Here is a 19600-nt window from a genome sequence, read left to right as displayed (position 1 = left end):
GAAGGCCATTATTGTAGTATTGGTTTTTTTATACTCTATACAATGAACTGGTATTTGTGAGGAGGTTACCTTCATGTCAGACGTAGTGTTACTTCGCTCGACATTCTTGCATCTTGCACATAACATGCGCTCCGGGGTTCCATACAACGGCAAGCCGGGAACTTCGCCTCATGTCTCCATGTGCCAGCTTCTATATAAACTCATTGCAAGCTTAAACCCGTGTTGGTTTGTTTGTACTTTAGGAGACGTTACTGTACCGATACAGCACCAACAAAGAGGCATCAAGCTTATATATATTTGACGTACAACGTTGTAGCATTGAAGACCTTGGGAGAAATGTCATCCAGCTCCCAAATTAGTAGCTTCTATACTTTAAGTCTTTTTATTGACTAAATATAAGAACTCCCGACCATAATTTTAGTGAAGTTTGACCTGGAGTGTTGAGTTCTAGCTAGGGCTGTCACTTTCTTCTGCTCCGATGCGCCAAGACGTGGCACGCACGGACCACTTGAACTTTGAACAAGCAAATCGGTCTCAACCGTCGCGAACTCCTCCAACTAACCCATAAGGCATTATCTCCCTCCCCCAGATCGAGGTGTGCTTTTCATAACGGTTGCGTCTGGTTTTCTATGATTCTGCATCATAACCAATTCAGCCTGAACTTATTCTTTTACCGACACTCACATACACCGGAGACTGCCGAAGCCTTTTAATTTTCCCTTCGTGATCGTTGCCGTTGCACTGGAGCTGCGAATCCGTCGCAATGTATAATCCTTACCAAGGTACGCAGGATACACCTCCCAAAATGACAACTTCGCACTCCTCTAGACTATATATAACTTACTGACTCCATTCTAAAGCTCCAGGTCTTTATGGAAGGCCGCCTGACTTCGGGGCCTACCCGGGAGCTCCTCCCGGCATGGGTAAGTGCCACCGACTGGCTCCAGTTGTCTAACATTCTCTTAACAACACATATACAGCCCCCCCTCCCGGAATGTCTGCCCCCGGAACTACTCCGCCGCCCGGGATGCAGCAAGCGAACGCCCAACAGCCAGGCCGGCCTGCGGGCTTCCCTGCGAACTTCCAACCGCCCCCAAATATGCCGAACATCAACTTCTCCGCGCCTGTGATTCGCCTGGGAACGTCGGGACCGTCGAAGTCAGCTACCCCCGATACTAACAAGGAACGCGAAGCCCCAGGAAGACGTGCCGGGTTGGGATCGTCGAATCTGGAAACCCAGCGCCAGAATGTGCGGGATGCGATGATGCAGCTGCAGCCGCCTACCAGGGATGAGATCGTTCGGACGCTCTTTGTCGGTGGGATTACTGAGGGTGTTGGTGGCGATGAGGGTATTGAGAAGATTCTGCGGTCTGCTGGGAATCTTAGGCGCTGGATCCGTGCTACGGATGCGGATGAAAAACCGTGCAAGTTCGGTTTCGCTGAGTACGAGGACCCCGAGAGTCTGGGAACAGCTGTGGAAGTGCTAAAGGACGTCGAAGTGCCTTTGAAGAGACAGACGCCGTCGGAGGGCGGTGACAAGGAAGATAATGAGATTGAGAAGAGCCAACTACTGGTATGTATTATGCATGTTGGGGATCTACGAGTATAATCTAACACTTGTTTAAACTAGGTTGTCGTTGACGAGGGCTCTCTGGATTATCTAGAGCAATATGAGGCTAGCAGAGGCGAGGTGGACCCCGCGGAGCGGCAATCCCGCCTAGATGCTGCGCGCTCGACCCTGTCTAGCGTCCTTTCAGAGTTGTTTCACCCGTCATCACCCACTCAGAAAGAGGATGTTTCAGCGATTGATCGTGAAGGGGATACTGCGATGAAGGATGCAGAGGGCCAAGATGGTGCATCGGCTGAAGTCGTCACTATCCCCATCACCGTCGAGGATGAGCTATCTGATATTCCTCCGGAAATGAGGGAAACCGTTGCTAAGGAGATCGCAGCTTTCCGTGAGAGAAGCAACCGTAGGGATATAGAGCGTCTGAAGAGAGAGGAAGAGATCGAGTCTATGGAAAGAGCACGCAACTCAGGTTCTCGCATCAGCCGCCTAGCCTCCCCTCCGCCTACAGCTCCAAGCGGACCCGCTGCCGGAGCAAACGGGATCCCTCTTGGTCCTCGGGACCGCAGCATGCCGAATGCGCCATCTGGTCCGAAGGGCTTTGGCGTGCAGATCCCGAAAGATTACCAGAAGGGTGTGGCATTTGTGAACGGCGGTTCGGTGAATGGCGCCCCCTTTTACATTGATCGTGAAGATGAAGACTCCGATGCGAGCGATGAAGAGCTGGAACGTCGCCGCCAAGAGAGGAAGGATGCTGAAGCAGAGAAACAATTCCTCGATCAAGAGCGACGCTGGCTCAATCGCGAACGGAGCAGGACTGCAGCTTTAGAGCGAGAGAAGAAGCGTGATAAGGAGGAAGAAGCCAAACTGCAGGAAGTGCGCGAAGAGGCTGATAAGCATTTCGGGGAGTGGAACGATGATGCGGAGGCCAGTCGCAAGGCCCATGACTACTACGCCGATAGGGGAGCGTGGTTGCGTAGTCGCGCAGCTTTCCGAGCACGTGAGGTTAGTATGGATGAGGCTGACCGTGCTGCCGAAGAGCGGGAGCGGGCTCGCTCTGTCCAACAGCGGGAACAGGCACGTGGTATGGCAGACGACTTCCTTGCTCGACAGGCGGAGGAATTGGAGACCCGGACTCAGGCCCCCAGAGAACCCCAGCGCTTCAAGCTCTCCCTTGGAGCTGCGGCACAGAAGGCTCAGGCTGCAACCAGCCGCCGTACTGTTGCCGAAGTCGAAGGATTGCTGGAAGACGAAGAAGAGCCGGAAGCAACGGCAAGACGCCCTCTTATCCCGATCAAGTTCGACAGCGCTGCGGAGGCTGCCGGACTCAGCGAGGAGGAGCGGGCGCAAGCTGCCCGACAACTGGCCGCCGAAATCCCCACCGAGAAGGAAGGATTGTGGAACTGGGAAGTCAAGTGGGAGTTCGTGGACGAAAATGTGGTCAGCGAACAACTCAAGCCCTTCGTGGAGAAGAAGATTGTCGAATACCTGGGTGTTCAGGAACAGATGTTGGTGGATGTGGTGGAAGAGCATGTTCGAAAGCATGGACCTCCCCAAGAACTGGTGGAGCAGCTGGAGGAGGTGAGTATATCTTCATTCAAGCATCGCCTTTGTCAATATGCTGTGATGTCTAACTTTGGTTCCCTAGGCTCTCGACGAGGAGGCAGAAGTTTTGGTGCGGAAGCTGTGGCGAATGATTATCTTCTTCTCCGAAAGCGAGAAGAGAGGCTTGTCTGGTTAGGACACCTTTGGAAGCTGGGCAAAAACCAGATCATACCGGTTCAGTCAAGTCTAGGGAGGTCAGCACTCCTGTTTCACGACACCAATCCATTATTACATGAAAGTACCAGTACTTTTAAATTGATATCCGCCTTTTGGAGGCAAAAACTACGTTGCATTCGGTATACTGAATGTTTGATCAACACGATCTTCAGGCTTATCTGTCGCTAGCGGATGTAAACATAGTCTTACCGGACTCATAAGTAGCCAAGGCTTGTACCTTGTAAATTTTAATGCATGGAAAGAGGTATATCTATAGCCGATCTAATGTATGGACGGAGATCTGCCGCAGCCGTTCGGCATTACGAACTGTATCATTCTATCAGCTGACATACAGACGATACTCAGGAACACAGAAGCGGTTCGACTGTCGGATCACACACGCTGAGTGGTGGAAAAACCGCTCCCATGGAGTGGAAGAATTCCTCCGCCAATGAGAGTGGATTCCCCACAGTATCGGGATAATTAGTCCAACGCAATCCATTGTATTTCCCTTTTTAGCCTGGAGGGGAGGAGGGGTGACGGCCGTATATCTTGCGCCTTTTACCCCGTCTGTAACTTGATTTTTTGCTTCGTGTTTATTTCATTCCTTGCACAAGAGACGTCTCTTCTCACCGTCTCTGTCTTGTTAGGGGTTCTACTCCTGGACTTTGTATAGATCTCTCTTCGTTTCATACACTACATTGTATGACCATCCCCGCATCTTGAAGAAAAAGCGATTGCAATTATTTCGCCTACGACTAGAGCCTGAGCTTTACTCTGTTTCTCTACAACAACTCAATTGACCTTTCCTCCCTCTCTTTCCATAAAATATACCCTACACAATGGTCAAGATCACAGGTTTCACCACCCGGGATGTGCGGTTTCCGGTAAGTCAGAGGCTGTTCTTAGATCCGATGCAATTACTCTTCAATTATTGACTCAATGCACAGACATCCTTGGATAAGACTGGCTCCGATGCCATGAACGCAGCGGGCGACTACTCCGCCGCCTATTGTATCATCTACACTGACTCCCCACACGCTGGACATGGCATGGTATGCGGATCATGCAACACCCGCCACATTAACATAATACTGATACCTTAAATGAATAGACCTTCACCATCGGTCGTGGAAACGAGATCGTCTGCGCCGCCATCTCCCTTCTCGCCCCACTCGTCGTTGGAAAGGACTTGGACGAGCTCACAGCCGACTGGGGTAAGACATGGCGTCATCTAGTCTCTGACAGCCAGCTGCGCTGGATTGGTCCTGAGAAGGGTGTTATTCACCTTGCCCTGGGAGCCGTCGTCAATGCGCTCTGGGACTTGTGGGCTAAGACACTCGGCAAGCCCGTCTGGCGGATCGTGGCGGAGATGACACCCGAGGAGTTCGTTCGTTGCATTGACTTCCGGTATATCACTGATGCTATCACTCCTGAAGAGGCCATTGCTTTGCTCAAGGAGGTTGAGAGTGGCAAGGAAGAGCGTATCAAGGAGGCGGAGCAGAGCCGTGCAGTCCCTGCCTACACTACTAGTGCCGGATGGCTTGGCTACAGCGAGGATAAGCTGAAGGCTCTTCTGAAAGAGACCGTTCAGCAGGGCTACAGGCACTTCAAGTTGAAGGTTGGAGGTAACATCGAAGACGATAAGAGGCGGTTGCGCATTGCTCGTGAGGCCATTGGTTATGACAAGGGTAACATCCTGATGGTGGATGCTAACCAGGTGAGTTGACCATTGTCGAAACCTGTCTCTCTATTACATTAGTGACAGTTCTGAACAGGTCTGGTCTGTACCTGAGGCTATCAGCTGGATGCATGAGCTCGCCGAGTTCAAGCCCTGGTTCATTGAAGAGCCCACCTCCCCCGACGATATCCTCGGCCACGCCGCTATTAAGAAGGCTCTCGAGAACACCCCACACGGCCCTATCGGTGTCGCCACCGGAGAGATGTGTCAGAACCGCGTTATCTTCAAGCAGCTTCTGCAGGCAGGAGCCTTGACTGTTCTCCAGGCTGATGCTTGCCGTGTCGGCGGTGTCAACGAGGTCCTCGCTATCCTCCTGCTTGCTCGCAAGTTCGGTGTCCCTATCGTCCCTCACTCCGGTGGTGTCGGTTTGCCTGAGTACACCCAACATCTTAGCACCATTGACTACGTTGTTGTCAGTGGTAAGAAGAGTGTGCTGGAGTATGTGGACCACCTACACGAGCACTTCGTGCATCCCTCCAGTGTCAAAGATGGTTACTATGTTACCCCTCTGGAGCCTGGATACAGTGTCGAGATGAAGCCCGAGAGTATGGATGAGTTTGCCTTCCCCGGTGAGCAGGGCAAGAGTTGGTGGACGACGGATGCTGCGAAGACAATTCTGGAGGGTCCTCGGATATGATGAGACTAAAGTTCGATGTATAAGTTTTATGTTTCTCATGTTAATATTTATGTATTGAAAATAGCCATTGCATTGTTTGATTTCTTATGAAAATGCTGCTATTATCTCGTTGATTTAATATGCTGCAGAATGCTTTATGAATACATGCCCAAGTGTGGGTTTTCTATAGTACAATACGGGTGTAACTGTGGCGTCGTGGCACAAAGAAGCCATACGCAGACGCAGATCACCCAAGAATAACGACTTTCGTCTGTCACAAGCTTGAAGCTATCCCTTCAAACTCGAAAGTCCGTCGAATAACTGATCGACAGTGACTGATCATGCCGACTGGTTTGCGTCGGCTGCAGATGGAAACATCTAGCTCTTACTTCTGGTGTTGGCCAGCCAGGGTAGGAAGAGGGAGCCTTTTCATGTCAAGGCTACCTGACAGAGCACAAAAATTTGTTTTGACAAGGGCGTGATCTATCGCCACTGTATGCCAAAGATCTTCAACGCTTGCCCGACTCCAGGCTTCTCACGAGCTTGCTCAAGGATGACTCGAGAGTGACCTACGTAGGGTTAGCTTGAGATTGTATATGTCGGGAATCAACTATTGCTTACCCTTAACATCTAATGCTAGAAGCTGATATTCCCACTCATTCTTGTCGAGTGGCTTAATCATGTGGACGTGTACAACTCCTTGGTTGCGCGGTCCCTCAACCTGAACGTTGACGATTAGTTATGCACATATTATCTAAGGAATAACGCAACGTACATGGAAGTTCATCCGCAGATGTTCCCGGCCTAAACGATCTTTTTCGATAGTGGCTCTTAATAAGAAGTTAGCGTCTTTGATGCGTAACTAATCAAGAACAACAGGGTACCCACGCAATAGGACGATTCCGCGCCCACTTATTCGAAGTACTTTCTCCATATGCTTTGATTTCTCTTCGGTCTCCCAGAATATCCGTACACCGACTGTCGTCCAAGATGCGTTCAACTGCCTTCTCGTACTGCCATGTCCGGCTATTCGGGGAGAAAACCTCTGAGTAAAGCAAGTAAAATACACCACCCTACCGATGTATCAGTCTTGCGTCCATCATGCATCATGAGATGCCCATGAGCAACAGTATTGCCCACTCAGATCTCACTAACCGTCAAAGCCGCACCAGCCAATATAATCACAAAGTTGAACGACTGCTGGGTAGCGCGCGCAACCTTTTCCCGTCCCGTCAATTCTCCCCATTCATATCGCCCATCATCGGATAATACGGTCACATTCCTCCGTTTCGAAGTCGAGCTTGGTCCTGAGCCTCCCCCGAGATCGCTGTGAGTCGCATAGCATCGCGTCAACTCGACCGTGCGGGGAAATCCAGGTCGCAAGAGAAGGGCAGACGAAGCCCGGTGCAAGGATGGTCTTGGTAGGAGGTATGCACTCATTGTGGGATATCGAACATCACCCGGGTTCCAGTCGGATCAAACTGTATCGCACGGCGGTCGTGAGCATGGGAGATTCGAGCAAGAACTGCTGAATGATCTCATAAAATTCCATGCGCTGAGCCGTGGTCGGCATTCAATTGAGACTCGGTCCATGTGGGGAGACGGGTGGGTCACGTGGATGACTTCCGCTCTGGTGAAAATTTCCGGAAGGGTCCGAGTACGGATGTAATTGCAATACGCAGTGTCAAAGAAAGTGTGAAGACTTCCATATTTAGACCAGTATTTGATACCATTGCTTGGCTTGAAAGTATTAATTGTGGATCCTATTGAGATGAATACAGGGTAAGACATCTTTTTGCAACGTTTCAGATCTGATCTTCCCCTTTGAGCGCCGAGGGAATTTTAAAAGTTACAGTAATTTGTAACTTCCGCCCGGGAGTCCAAAACGATTCCGACCACGTTCGTTCTCCCGATTGCATTTTGGATCCCTCTTCCTCCTCCCTGGAAGTCCTGACATCCTATACCGTCTTTGTTTCCACTCCATTCAGGACCCGTCTCGTCCTACTCGTCTCACAATGAGTGCCACCAAGGCGGAGTCTCAAAAAATATTTGAGAAACTCAAACTAAAGCCCGCAAACAAGGTGCGCGCAACCCCTCCCCACTGGTCTAGAAATTGGCCGAGTTCGCTAACTTCACCCTCATAGATATGTTTTGATTGCGGCTCCAAGAACCCTACATGGTCGTCGGTGCCTTTCGGTATCTACCTGTGTCTCGACTGCTCGGCCCACCACCGTAACCTGGGTGTCCACATTTCCTTCGTTCGTTCCACAAACCTCGACCGTATGCACCACCGTCTACCCCAGATATGTTTTTACTTTGATACTAATGGATGCTTGCAGAATGGCAATGGGAGCAGCTTCGGCTTATGAAAGTCGGTGGAAATGAGTCCGCCACCAAGTATTTCCAGTCGCATGGAGGTTCCGCCGCCCTGGCTAGCAAGGACACTAAGGTCAAGTATACGTGCAATGCTGCCGTGAAGTACAAGGAAGAATTAAAGAGGCGGGCTGCGCAAGACGCCGAGCAGTAAGTTGCATATTGTCCATACATATCGCTCTACCGCTAGATGCTTACCTTGCTGTTTCTCACAGATTCCCCGAAGAGGTTGTGATCACGGACGTTCCCGCTGGCACCCCTTCCAACGGCTCCAGTACGCCTGCTGGCGATGCTGAGGATGATTTCTTCTCTTCCTGGGACAAGCCCTCGATCAAGCGCCCCAGCAACCCTCCCTCACGCACAGGAACTCCCCCGGTGGTCAGCCGCACTGCGTCTCCGTTCTTGAACGCAGGCGCAAATGGCTCGCGCTCCAAGTCTCCTCTTTCCGCCTCCGAAAAGGAAAGCGCTCCTGCCCCCGCTGCTATCAGGGCTAGTACTACTGTCCGGAAGACTACGACTGCTAGCACTGCAAAGAAGGGCAGTCTGTTGGGCGCCAAGAAGGCTCCCAAGCTCGGAGCCAAGAAGATCGGCGCAGCTGAGGCGATCGATTTCGAAGAAGCAGAAAGGAAGGCCAAGGAAGAAGCCGAGCGCATTGAGAAGCTTGGATATGACCCCGAGGCTGAAAAGGCTGAGGCTGATGCTAAGGCCAAGAGTACTACTACTGGAGCTACGCCTATTGCCGCCCCCACGCCGATCAGCCCCAGCGCCTCTAGAAAGTCCCACGAGCGTAACTCCAGCGATGTAGAGCGTCTGGGAATGGGCATCGGACGCCTAGCATTTGGCCAGACCGCTGGTTCGAAGCCTGCTGCTCCGAAGAAGCTGGGCTTCGGCTCTGTCGCTCCTGCTCGGTCAGCTGCTGATGGTGAGTTCACTATTGCCATCTTCAAATTGTTTGCAAACACTAACAGACCATACAGAAGAGGAGCTAAACCAGACCAAGTCCAGGTTTGGTAACCAGAAGGGTATCTCGTCCGATGAGTTCTTCGGGCGTGATAGATTTGATCCCTCAGCCCAGGCCGAGGCTAAGGAGCGCCTCCGCCAATTTGATGGCGCCACCGCTATTTCTAGCAACTCCTACTTTGGCCGACCAGAAGACGATTTCCCTGCTGCAGATGATGGATATGGAGACTTGGAAACTGCAGCCAAGGACTTTGTTCGTCGTTTTGGCATGACAGCGGGAGACGACCTTGAGAATCTTACACAACTCGTTGGAGACAGCGCCGTCAAACTGCAAGGTTCGTTAACCTACCTCCGGTCACCCACATCTTACTGACAACATTTAGGCGCCATACGTAACTACATGAACAGCTAGACGGATACAACTAATCGATCAACACCGCGGCAACCTTTTCAATCTCCACCTTCGGACACCATTACTTTGCCATGATTAGCCAGTTCATTGTCTATCACTTTGGTGGCGTTTTTATCCCTATCCCTTTAGAAAGATATCCTCGCGAACGCAACCCGGCCCAATTTCACCCCTGCGGACTGCGATACTCTGGCCGGGAAAACGCTCGGCTTTCTGCAGTCTGATTCTTGGAGTGGTTGATGTCGGCTTCTCTATTGTTAATTGCTTTTGATTCTGAATTAGTCGAAAATCTTTTAAATTGGCATCTTCATTGAATATCATCCTTGATTTGCTATGGTTCCTGTATATCCTTTTTTCTTAGGTAGTGTTAGGCGTTTTTGTCAATTAAAATCAGATATTTTATACGTTAGAATAATTCTATCTTGTAGCAACCATTGATAGCTTAAATTAGGGTCTCCACTGCATGTAAAGCATCAAATCGAAGATCACATCTAATACAAGCCTCAACCCTCACAACAGGTCTAGAGTAGAACAGACATCCTTTAAAAGGCCCACACCAAACTAAGTTCAAAAATCATATATTGCTTTTATATCATACAAGTTGATGATGATCACGCTATCCTACAATCTCTCGATATTGTTGAAAATATACAAGTGTCAAGCACATACCTCAACCATTCTATACCCATAAACAAACAAAACCCTACTCATCCACCCTGTAAATAGCATCCGCAACCTTGGCTACCTGCCACATCTCCTTAACATCATGGACACGAACAATATCCGCCCCACCAGCAACACTAGCCGTAACAGTGGCAGCCGTGCCCCAATTCCGCTCACTAGCCTTCTCAACACCAGTAAGTCTCCCAATGAACCTCTTCCGACTAGGCCCCATCAACCAAGGAAAATACTCTAGTCCCTGGACACCGGTACGGAACTTCTGTAAATCACGAAGAATAGTCAGATCGTGCGGCTGATTCTTCGCGAACCCAAGCCCGGGGTCGAGGATCATCCGCCAACGGCGGATACCGGCTGCTTCGGCGGCGGAGATGCGCTCGAGGAGCTCGGCGCTCACGTCCTCGATCACGCCGTTGGGGTAGTCTGTTAGCTGGGTCATTGTTGATGGGGTTCCGCGCATGTGCATGAGGATGACGGCTTTGCCGGTGCGGGCCATTGTCGGGAGCATGTTTGGGTCGAGGAGGCCGGCGGAGACGTCGTTGATGATGTCTGCGCCGGCGGCGCAGGCTTCCTCGGCGACGCGGGCGCGGTAGGTGTCGATGCTGATGGCGATGTTTGCGGCTTCGGGGATGGATGTGCGGATGTGTCGGATTGCTGGGATGACGCGGGCTAGTTCTTCGGCTTCGCCGACAGGAGCGGAGCCTGGACGGGTGCTTTCGCCGCCGATGTCGATGATTGTTGCGCCGGAGGCGATGAAGGTGCGGACAGTGTTGGTTAGGGTTGTTAGGTCTGTTGGGGAGTGTTTGCCGCCGTCGGAGAAGGAGTCCGGGGTTAGGTTTAGGATGGCCATTATGTGGGTTGGGCGGTTGGGGTTGGTGGAGTGGAGGGGAGGGAAGTTCTTGGATATGTAGGTTGTGGCATGGGGGGTTGGTTCTGGCGGGGGGAGGGATTTGAGATGGGAGAGGTAGGTTGTGCTGTGACCTGGGAATGGGGGTCGTTCGTGAGGGATGAGCCTGGTGGGTTGTTGTTAGATCTCTGGGTTGTGGTAGCGTGGCTTGTACGACGGTACTTACTGGCAGAGAGGTCGTAGTACGAAGTCCCGTTCGAGCATTAGCTGGTGGGGGATGTTGAGGCGGTCGTGGGAGAAGATCTGTTCATCGTAGAGCAGGATATCAAGATCAATGGACCGGGGTCCCTTGTCGATCAGCTTCTTCCTTCCCAGTCCGATCTCAATCGATTGGATGGTATCGAGTAGTTCCAGAGGTCCTAAGCTGGTTTCCACCTACCCGTTGGATGTTAGAAGAGCTTGTACAGTACAAAACTACACTAGATGGTGACTGACCTCGCAAACCCCATTCATGAACGGGTCTTGATCGAGGACGTACATTGGAGCGGTCTCGAACAGGGAACTTGTCCGCTTGACTCTGATATTGGCTCTCTCCATTTCGGTGCATGCCTTCTCAATCATCTCAACCCGTTCTCCGACATTGCTTCCGAGGGCTATAAAAGCCCGGTGAAGCGGAGGGTTACAGGGATTCATCCCAGTATTGAATGAATTCAATGAGCTAGTGGAAACGCCCCGGGTATATGCGGACGATCTTAGAGATCCATGGCTGGAACTGCCCACGTTAGGCTTGGACAACGCTCGGCTATCACGTCGTCCAGGCACTCCAAGATCTAATACACAGGGCATTAGTTTCCGTGGCTACATGAGAGCGTTATGGCACAATGCGATGCCCGAATGCAAACAGATTTCAGGTGTACTTTAGAAAATAGACGGCCGGATTTGATCCTAGTGAATACTTAAAATGCAATTGAGTCACATACTCGTACCAGAGACAGACAGATTTCTACCACTATGTTAGACGAGGGGTTATCACACAGTCTTATCAAAGAGAACATGCCTCGTTGTCGGGCCCGCGCAGAATCTCCTATAGACCGGCACACAGACCTTGCTGTGTCCCAGGGTTGGAAACAAGCCTGAATTGAAAGAAGGCCATGGCCTAGAGCCCGGAATGGTTGAGGTTAAGGATCTAGCATTAGGATGCCAATTTCTAATTGACACTGGCCTCATACTTCGTGAGAAATGGGGAACCCTGGCGTCAATCAGTAGATTTTCTATGACTCGTCCAAAAAAAAAGTTCAGGCAATACGTCATGCATGGGTTCGCGATTTTTTCGGAAGCGGAATCAGCTGATGCAGGACACCTGAGGCAGCTTAGTTGGGTGACTAATAAACTTCTGAAACCCCGCCTGTCAATCGGCCAACAGGTTCGGCGCTAAACTCCAAAGGCTCTGGCAATTATGGGGAAATTAAGTTCATTCGGAGGTCCCGTGTTGAAGTTGCAACCGAGGCTGTCATGCTCATGCTTCCTCCTCGGTTCATGCCAACCTCTTCTTCTCCTATATTTAGGACTTATTCTCCATACTCTCCACATTTCATTGTTCCTGATCATCTTCACTACATCTATCTTTTGATTCTCGATTACTTTCTCTTCTCACGTCCCACCCTCAACCATGGCTTCTCCTCGTAAGCTCCCACCGCCTTTGTGCCCTTCCATCATGTGATTGGGAGCTGTGGCAATGCAACTGGATAGGACTCCTTGCTAATCACAGGTATCGATAGAGAAAATCCGTACTACCCTTACGGATCTGCTCAAGATCCAACACCCCATCCTGCTGGCAGGTATGAACGTGGCCGCCGGTCCTAAGTTGGCCGCAGCGGTCACCAACGCCGGTGGCCTCGGTGTCATCGGTGGTGTCGGCTATACCCCCGAAATGCTTCGTGAACAGATTGCAGAACTTAAGAGCTACTTGAATGACAAGAATGCGGGTTTCGGTGTCGACCTTTTGCTTCCGCAGGTCGGAGGAAACGCACGCAAGACCAAGTAAGCCTCCCTGTACCTGGGACACCCTGGGTGAGAGGCGAAAATGCTAATTTGCCTGGCTTCAGCTACGACTACACCAAGGGAAAGCTTAACGAGCTTGTCGACATCATCATTGAGAGCGGCGCACGCTTATTCGTTTCGGCCGTCGGTGTCCCTCCCAAGCACGTCGTGGAGAAGCTCCACGGTGCTGGCATCCTGTGCATGAACATGATCGGCCACCCCAAGCACGTTCAGAAGGCCCTTGATGTTGGTGTTGATATCATCTGCGCTCAGGGCGGTGAAGGTGGTGGTCACACTGGTGATGTTCCGACTACCGTTCTCATCCCTACTGTTGCCAAGCTGTGCCAAGGCAAGAAGAGCCCCTTGACCGGTCAGCCCGTGCAGGTCGTCGCTGCAGGTGGTTTGTTCAACGGTAACTCGGTTGCCGCCGCTCTTATGCTTGGTGCCTCTGCTGTCTGGATCGGTACTCGCTTCATCCTGTCCGATGAGGCCGGTGCTCCTGTTGCTCACCAGGAGGCCGTCCGCACTGCCGGATTCGAGGACAATATCCGCACCATTATCTTCACTGTAGGTTTTTGGGCGTTCCTTGACGTGTACTTTCTCGCTAACCAGTTTATAGGGTCGTCCCCTTCGTGTTCGCAAGAATGCCTACATCACCAACTGGGAAGAGAACCGCCAGGAGGAGATCAAGCAATTGACCTCCAAGGGTATCATCCCTGTCGAGCACGACATGGAGAACTTGCCGGATGACGTTGACGACGAGACCCTGGACAACGCCCGTCCCTTCCTGATGGGCAAGGTCGCTGCCGTCGTCAATGAGAAGAAGTCTGCCAAGGCTATTGTTGATGAGCTTGTTAACGATGCCGCTGATCTGCTGCAGAAGGGCCACAAGATGCTTGCTAAACTGTAAATAATTTCATTGTTAATGGCGCACTCCGGGTATGAGGATGTTGCATATAAATGTTGATATTCATGACCATTTATCCTGGTTAGCGTTCTTCGTTCCAATTTTCTTTTCAGTTCGAGAGTTCCCCAGCAGCCGGACTGTATCACGGTTCATTTTGCAGCTGCCGATGGAAACCCAGCACTAGTATTTACAACAACTTTGTGCGGCATAAAGTACGGCAATAGACCGCAGAAACTGAAGACTACTTACCAACCCAGAGAGTATTCGTACCAAGTAAAGCAGTTCTACCTTCCAGAACCACCACAGACGGCAATACATAATCCCGACCGGACCCAAGAATTTAATTATGCAATCGGCTCGGCAAGCCGTACCCGTGCAATTCTCCATCTCCACCTAGACCCGACCATGAAACCGACGAACATGGAATCGTTCCGTAAATATCAACAGCACGATGGGGAACAGTGGCAAAAAGAGCCGCTGACTCATCGGAAGGAACGCTGTCAATTCGCAACAGACCATGCTATACACATCCTAGAATGGATAATCCAGCACCCGAACACAAGTATCTCAGTGTTCTAGGTCGTAAACCTATTACACATGACTTTCACAAGCAACGCGGTTCACGCCTAAGTCAAGAGGAATTTTGGCAGTGAGAGCTTCAGCCGCACTGCCGAGGTGGAACGTTTTGTGGCGGGCTTTTTTTGCTTGCGGGTGGGGATTATGGGTCGGGGGTTGATCCACTTGGAGGTTCGGGTTAGGGCTTGGGTGTTTGTTGCCTTTCGTGTAGGTTATATAGTATTGGTTTGTATAGTATTACTGGTTGGGGTGTTCCAGTTGGTGGTTTAAGGGTTGGAGGGTGAGATGGGCTGAGGAGAAGGGATATGTGAATGTTCAAACTTGTGGATAGGGGACACATCGAAACCAATGCAATACGCGTCGTGATCTAAATATGTAGCCAAAACGCCCGATGTGACATGACTGCTGCATGTGGGAGTCACGATCTGATGCCTGAGGATAGAAATGAAGTATATAATCCGTACATCAACGGGATCTAATCCTCCAGAAGAAAATACAAGGGTCCAAAACACTGAGTATCCAATCAATTTCTAGAATATTTTCTAATAAAGTTATCTTAGATTTTCTCTGATCTAAACATACGTAGTTAGAGCTGCAGCTGCGCCAAGGACAATCTATAGCTTGTCTGGTTGCATCTCTTATCAGAAACGGCGATTACCGAAGCTGTGAGTTGGGACTAGAGAGATCGTAAGTTTCCGCTGGCGCGGGGTAAGCAAGAGATCTGGAGAAGGGATACGGAGGTGATCCCTGGACATGACTGCTGATGTAGCATATTACTATCATCATGAGCATCATATGGATTGAGGTGATGTTTACGTGGGAAAGTGAGAGATCTAGATCAAGTAGCCAAATGATTGTTACCATAGATGAGATATTGTTTCCAGTATCGTGACTTTAGAGCCTATACGGAGTACAGTCACGCCGAAATGAGTCTGATATTCAAGTGATATAGACAATCTATATCTTGTTTTCCTGTATAGAATAATCATTTTGCACTCATATGATTGTATCGGTGGTGTCCGATGCTCTAATGAAGATATTAAAAGTCATATCATGCGTGAGCAATCAGAGATAACTGAGATCGATAGGCAAAAGCTTGAATGCGGGCAGGTGATATGGCCGTGGTATCAGTGACTGAGATAATCAGGAACAGTGCCTATCAGCAGTGAAAGTCTTATCATTCACATTGCCACCCTTGGTCGGGCCCACATGGCTTGTCAAAATTTGCAGCCAATCACGGAAGCTTGGATGGTGCTTGTCCCTCCGAGGAAATTTCCTATCCGCCAATCAGAATGGCGAAAGGAAAGCTTGTCGTTCCATGATTCGTTGAAAAAACACGTTAGTGGATGGAACCTTAGGGCTAAGACACAAGTGGATCCCCGACGGCCTTCTCAAAACGAGTAAAAAAAGGCTTGACCTGGATTTGGGAAGACACGCGACAGTGAACCCAGCGGAAGTTACGCGGTCGCGGCAATTCTCGCTGGTTTGAGATCGAGTGGAGATGTGTGGGAAGAATTTGTCCTAGTCCTTCCGACCAAATATTTATTTCTAGCTCCCCCCGTCCTCTGACGCAGAGGAAAAAAGAAAGAGAAAGGAAAGATGTGAACCTCAGCTTGATCATTTTCCCCTCCTTCTCCCTACCAACCCTACTTGGTCGGCCTAAGAGCTATCTAGCTCTCCGACCCTCTATAATTTCAAGTCTCCTCCTTCATTGGTGGGGATCTTCATCAATCAGGAAATCACCGTTGGAAAATACGGTCCTGTCGGACTCCCGAATCCAGCACGATGTTCGGAAGGAAAGATCAAGACCTTGAAAAAGGTCCTCAGGTGGCGAAGACGGCATTGGACACCAGCAGCGATGGCGCGGTACCCGGAGAGACCTTTGTATACGGCGATTCGCTGTATGCTAAGCTTCAACGGCTCGCAGGAAAGATCAATATCGAGCAGCGTGGAATTGAACGGGTACCACCAGACGAGCAGACGGATACGTCGTACTTCAATATTGGCAGCATGGTGTGTTTATGATTCCGTTGCGTTAATTTTGTCTGTGCCAGCTATTGTCTGGCATTTCAAGACCGCCTGTCCAACTGACCCAACACGCAGTGGTTGGCGGCCAACATGGTAGTCAGTTCCTTTGCCATTGGTGTCCTCGGAAAATCCCTCTTCGCTCTTGGCTTTGTGGATGCCATCCTGGTAAATCTCTTCTTCAACTTGTTGGGTATCATGACTGTGGGATTCTTTTCGTGCTTTGGTCCTCCTTTCGGTCTGCGACAAATGGTACTCTCCAGATTCTGGTTCGGATATTGGGGGACAAAGTTCAGTGAGTATATCCAATTTGTGGTGTCTTATTATAGTTAAACAGCCATTAATACTTGTCTAGTTGCCTGCCTCAACGTTTTGGCCTGTATTGGTTGGTCTGCGGCCAATGCAATTGTTGGTGCTCAGCTCCTCCATGCGGTCAATACCGACGTCCCAGGATTTGCAGGTGTGCTAATTATCGCCTTCTGCACGTTTATTATTACTTTTGCCGGATATAAGGTCGTCCACATGTACGAGTACTGGAGTTGGGTGCCGACATTTATCGTCTTCATGATCGTCTTTGGCATGTTCGCCCACTCCGGAGATTTTGTGAACATCCCCATGGGCGTCGGGAAATCCGAACTCGGCAGCTGCCTATCCTTCGGTTCAACTGTGTACGGATTTGCCACTGGTTGGACCAGCTACGCGGCTGATTACACGGTGTACCAGCCCCGGGACCGCAGTCGCCGCAAGATCTTCTTCTCCGCATGGGCCGGTCTTATCGTTCCTCTGATCTTCACACAATTCCTCGGAATCGCCATTATGACCGCCACCAGTCTCAACGATGGTGACAACAAGTACCAAGCTGGCTATACAGCTTCTGGAAACGGAGGTTTGCTCGCTGCTGTTCTCGATCCTCTTGGTGGATTCGGCAAGTTCTGCCTCGTGATCCTGGCCCTTTCCATTGTCGCCAACAACTGCCCCAACATCTACTCCGTCTCCCTGACCCTTCAAGTTCTGAGCCGTTATACCCAGAGAGTTCCTCGTTTCATCTGGGTGTTCTTGGGTTCCTGCGCCTCTGTGGCCATTGCCATCCCCGGATATTCCCATTTCGAGACCATCCTGGAGAACTTCATGAACATCATTGCTTATTGGCTCGCCATTTACTCTGGGATCTCACTCACTGACCACTTCGTCTTCAAACGTGGATTCGGCGGATACCGTGTTGAGATCTACGATAAGCCCAACAAGCTTCCCCCGGGTATTGCGGCCGCGGTTGCTTTCTGCTTCGGTATCGCCGGTATGGTTACTGGAATGAGCCAGTCGTGGTGGATCGGACCCATTGCAAAGCATGCGGGTGCGCTACCCAGTGGTGGTGACGTCGGGTTCGAGTTAGCGTTTGCTTTTGCTTCCGTGTCGTATATCCCCTTGAGAATGGCTGAATTGAAGGTGTTTGGTCGGTAATTGTTTGGTTTGTTTTCTTACATTTGGGGTATGGGTCTGTGAATACGTTTTATTTTGAGTTATCTCTACTACGTCGTTTTTAACGGCATTGACCGTTATCTCTGAAGATGCTTGGTTAGATTTTCATGATACCGCGGATCATATATATGTGTATGTAATTTATATGTGAATATACTACGTGTATATCTTTTAAGAACATGTGATCCGTGTAAATGAGCATCCTATATAAAGCTCCACGTATCTCACTCATAAGCAATAAGACCACTGCTTTTCGATACAGGATTGTTGGTCGACTCCTTACGCCCCAGGCTCAGACATGAGGTATTGACTCTAGAAGGCGTTGATTCCCCATATCCACCTGTCAGACCTCAGACACTGATGATCGAAGCCATTCCTCCATTACTAAAGGCATTCATGTGCTCAACCCTATGAATTTAAGTATACTTTTACATGGAGTGATCTTCGTTGCAAAGCTACAGATAGAACTTCAAAAGACCGCTAAGACCTAATGCAGAGGAAATCGTAGCAGAACAATGAAATTTTATCTACAGTACTATAAGTATTGGAGTTCATTGGCAGCTCATTGAGAGGTCCCTTCTAAAGTATAACTATAGTCCCGAACAACAACTACTACCTTCTGGACGATCTAGGTCACTCTTCTAGATAACGCCTTGCTGCATAAAGCTAGTCTTATACCGTTTCCACTCATAAATCTCTAAAGAGCAGTTCAGTTCCCACGTGAGGGCTGCAACTCACTCAAGTATGTCTCCTTGATTGTTCCAAGATGGTCATCCTAGTTCATTGTACCCTTAAAGATGAAAATATTCTACAATCTTGGATGGTTCGTCGGGCATCAATCAGGTCCTACTTTATCCTGTTAGTTCATGCCCTCATTGTGAGATGCATCAAAGAAGGAACTCCGTGTCTTGTTGGCAAGTGCTTGGTTTGAGTGTCTGGTTCCCTGTCGCCGGTGCAGGGGGACAAGAGGCTTTGATCATACAAGTTCGTTTATTTATCGGAGTAGGGTAAAGTTGGACTATGAAGATGGTGTATTTGACCTCATTCTCTCCAATTACCTGACCATTCTTGATTTAGTATCCATCACGTATCCCCATTTGGGCATTTTCCTCTACTACAGTTCAACAGAGAACACTTTGATTTTGCTGATGAGATCGATCCGCCACATCTCGGAGCTTTCCCCAACATTGTATTCTTTATCCTTTTCTAAATTAGTTATGCGAACTTAGTGGCATAAGGGATCGACTCGTTGATAAGTGTCTGCGTTGAACTGTCCTTCCATTTCTAGTAGTGGAGACTACTAGTAGGTGCGATGTTATGTAGTCGTTTTTTATCTGAGATAGTATGGTATGCTTAAGCTTTGTTTCCATAATGTTGAAATATGAGTTATCCCGGTTATTTAATAGGTGACCAGTTTTAGCAAAACTGTAAGACCAGGTTTTTCAGATCTTTTGCTACGCTTGATTGTACACAATAGGGCTACGAAGAGGTCCTCCAGTTGGCATCACGTGAGCCAGCTCCCCGGCACCAGCCACCAACTGCGCCACAGGTCTTTGCCGCGCCGAACAAATCCACAACGGATCTTTCGTTGAAATCCTAAGAAATTCAGCAACATTTGCAGATC

General features: G+C 49.8%; 7 protein-coding genes across 7 annotated transcripts; 5 read left to right on the top strand and 2 right to left on the bottom strand.

The window, feature by feature from the left end:
- The first annotated feature begins 496 nt into the window (after positions 1-496).
- On the top strand, positions 497-3836 carry F9C07_2280965 (uncharacterized protein). Its single transcript, XM_041294736.2, has 5 exons — positions 497-782; positions 861-923; positions 981-1573; positions 1631-3148; positions 3216-3836. Exons 1-5 carry the CDS (start codon positions 764-766, stop codon positions 3306-3308), a joined length of 2286 nt encoding a protein of 761 aa, XP_041150353.1. The 5' UTR covers positions 497-763; the 3' UTR covers positions 3309-3836.
- On the top strand, positions 3837-5775 carry F9C07_2280964 (enolase C-terminal domain-like protein). Its single transcript, XM_041294735.2, has 4 exons — positions 3837-4215; positions 4279-4383; positions 4443-5048; positions 5107-5775. The coding sequence occupies exons 1-4, from the start codon at positions 4171-4173 to the stop codon at positions 5704-5706; spliced, it is 1356 nt and encodes a 451-aa protein (XP_041150352.1). The 5' UTR covers positions 3837-4170; the 3' UTR covers positions 5707-5775.
- F9C07_2280963 (putative import inner membrane translocase subunit tim21 mitochondrial precursor) lies at positions 5776-7251 on the bottom strand. The gene is made up of 5 exons (XM_071510473.1): positions 6841-7251; positions 6574-6758; positions 6461-6515; positions 6307-6406; positions 5776-6254 (listed from the first exon to the last, which is right to left on the bottom strand). The coding sequence occupies exons 1-5, from the start codon at positions 7123-7125 to the stop codon at positions 6169-6171; spliced, it is 711 nt and encodes a 236-aa protein (XP_071367011.1). The 5' UTR covers positions 7126-7251; the 3' UTR covers positions 5776-6168.
- Positions 7252-7683: 432 nt separating this feature from the next.
- F9C07_5802 (uncharacterized protein) lies at positions 7684-9837 on the top strand. Its single transcript, XM_041294734.2, has 6 exons — positions 7684-7766; positions 7830-7965; positions 8025-8208; positions 8274-8980; positions 9036-9353; positions 9402-9837. The coding sequence occupies exons 1-6, from the start codon at positions 7701-7703 to the stop codon at positions 9428-9430; spliced, it is 1440 nt and encodes a 479-aa protein (XP_041150350.1). The 5' UTR covers positions 7684-7700; the 3' UTR covers positions 9431-9837.
- A 293-nt stretch (positions 9838-10130) lies between these two features.
- F9C07_2200960 (dihydropteroate synthase) lies at positions 10131-12179 on the bottom strand (the record flags this gene model as incomplete). The annotated part of the gene is made up of 4 exons (XM_071509498.1): positions 10131-11118; positions 11179-11387; positions 11448-11810; positions 11988-12179. 4 exons carry the CDS (start codon positions 12177-12179, stop codon positions 10131-10133), a joined length of 1752 nt encoding a protein of 583 aa, XP_071367010.1.
- A 325-nt stretch (positions 12180-12504) lies between these two features.
- On the top strand, positions 12505-14793 carry F9C07_1866164 (2-nitropropane dioxygenase). The gene is made up of 4 exons (XM_041294733.2): positions 12505-12634; positions 12731-12992; positions 13058-13559; positions 13612-14793. Exons 1-4 carry the CDS (start codon positions 12622-12624, stop codon positions 13900-13902), a joined length of 1068 nt encoding a protein of 355 aa, XP_041150348.1. The 5' UTR covers positions 12505-12621; the 3' UTR covers positions 13903-14793.
- Positions 14794-15562: 769 nt separating this feature from the next.
- Positions 15563-19521, top strand: F9C07_2280960 (purine-cytosine permease). Its single transcript, XM_041294732.2, has 3 exons — positions 15563-16488; positions 16579-16795; positions 16856-19521. Exons 1-3 carry the CDS (start codon positions 16261-16263, stop codon positions 17956-17958), a joined length of 1548 nt encoding a protein of 515 aa, XP_041150347.1. The 5' UTR covers positions 15563-16260; the 3' UTR covers positions 17959-19521.
- The last annotated feature ends 79 nt before the right edge of the window (positions 19522-19600 follow it).

The sequence above is a fragment of the Aspergillus flavus genome, chromosome 7 (genome assembly GCF_009017415.1).
Source record: "Aspergillus flavus chromosome 7, complete sequence".
NCBI classification, from domain to species: Eukaryota; Fungi; Ascomycota; class Eurotiomycetes; order Eurotiales; family Aspergillaceae; genus Aspergillus; species Aspergillus flavus.
Note: the sequence above shows the minus strand (reverse complement) of the source record. Positions and strands in the feature narration are given on the sequence as shown.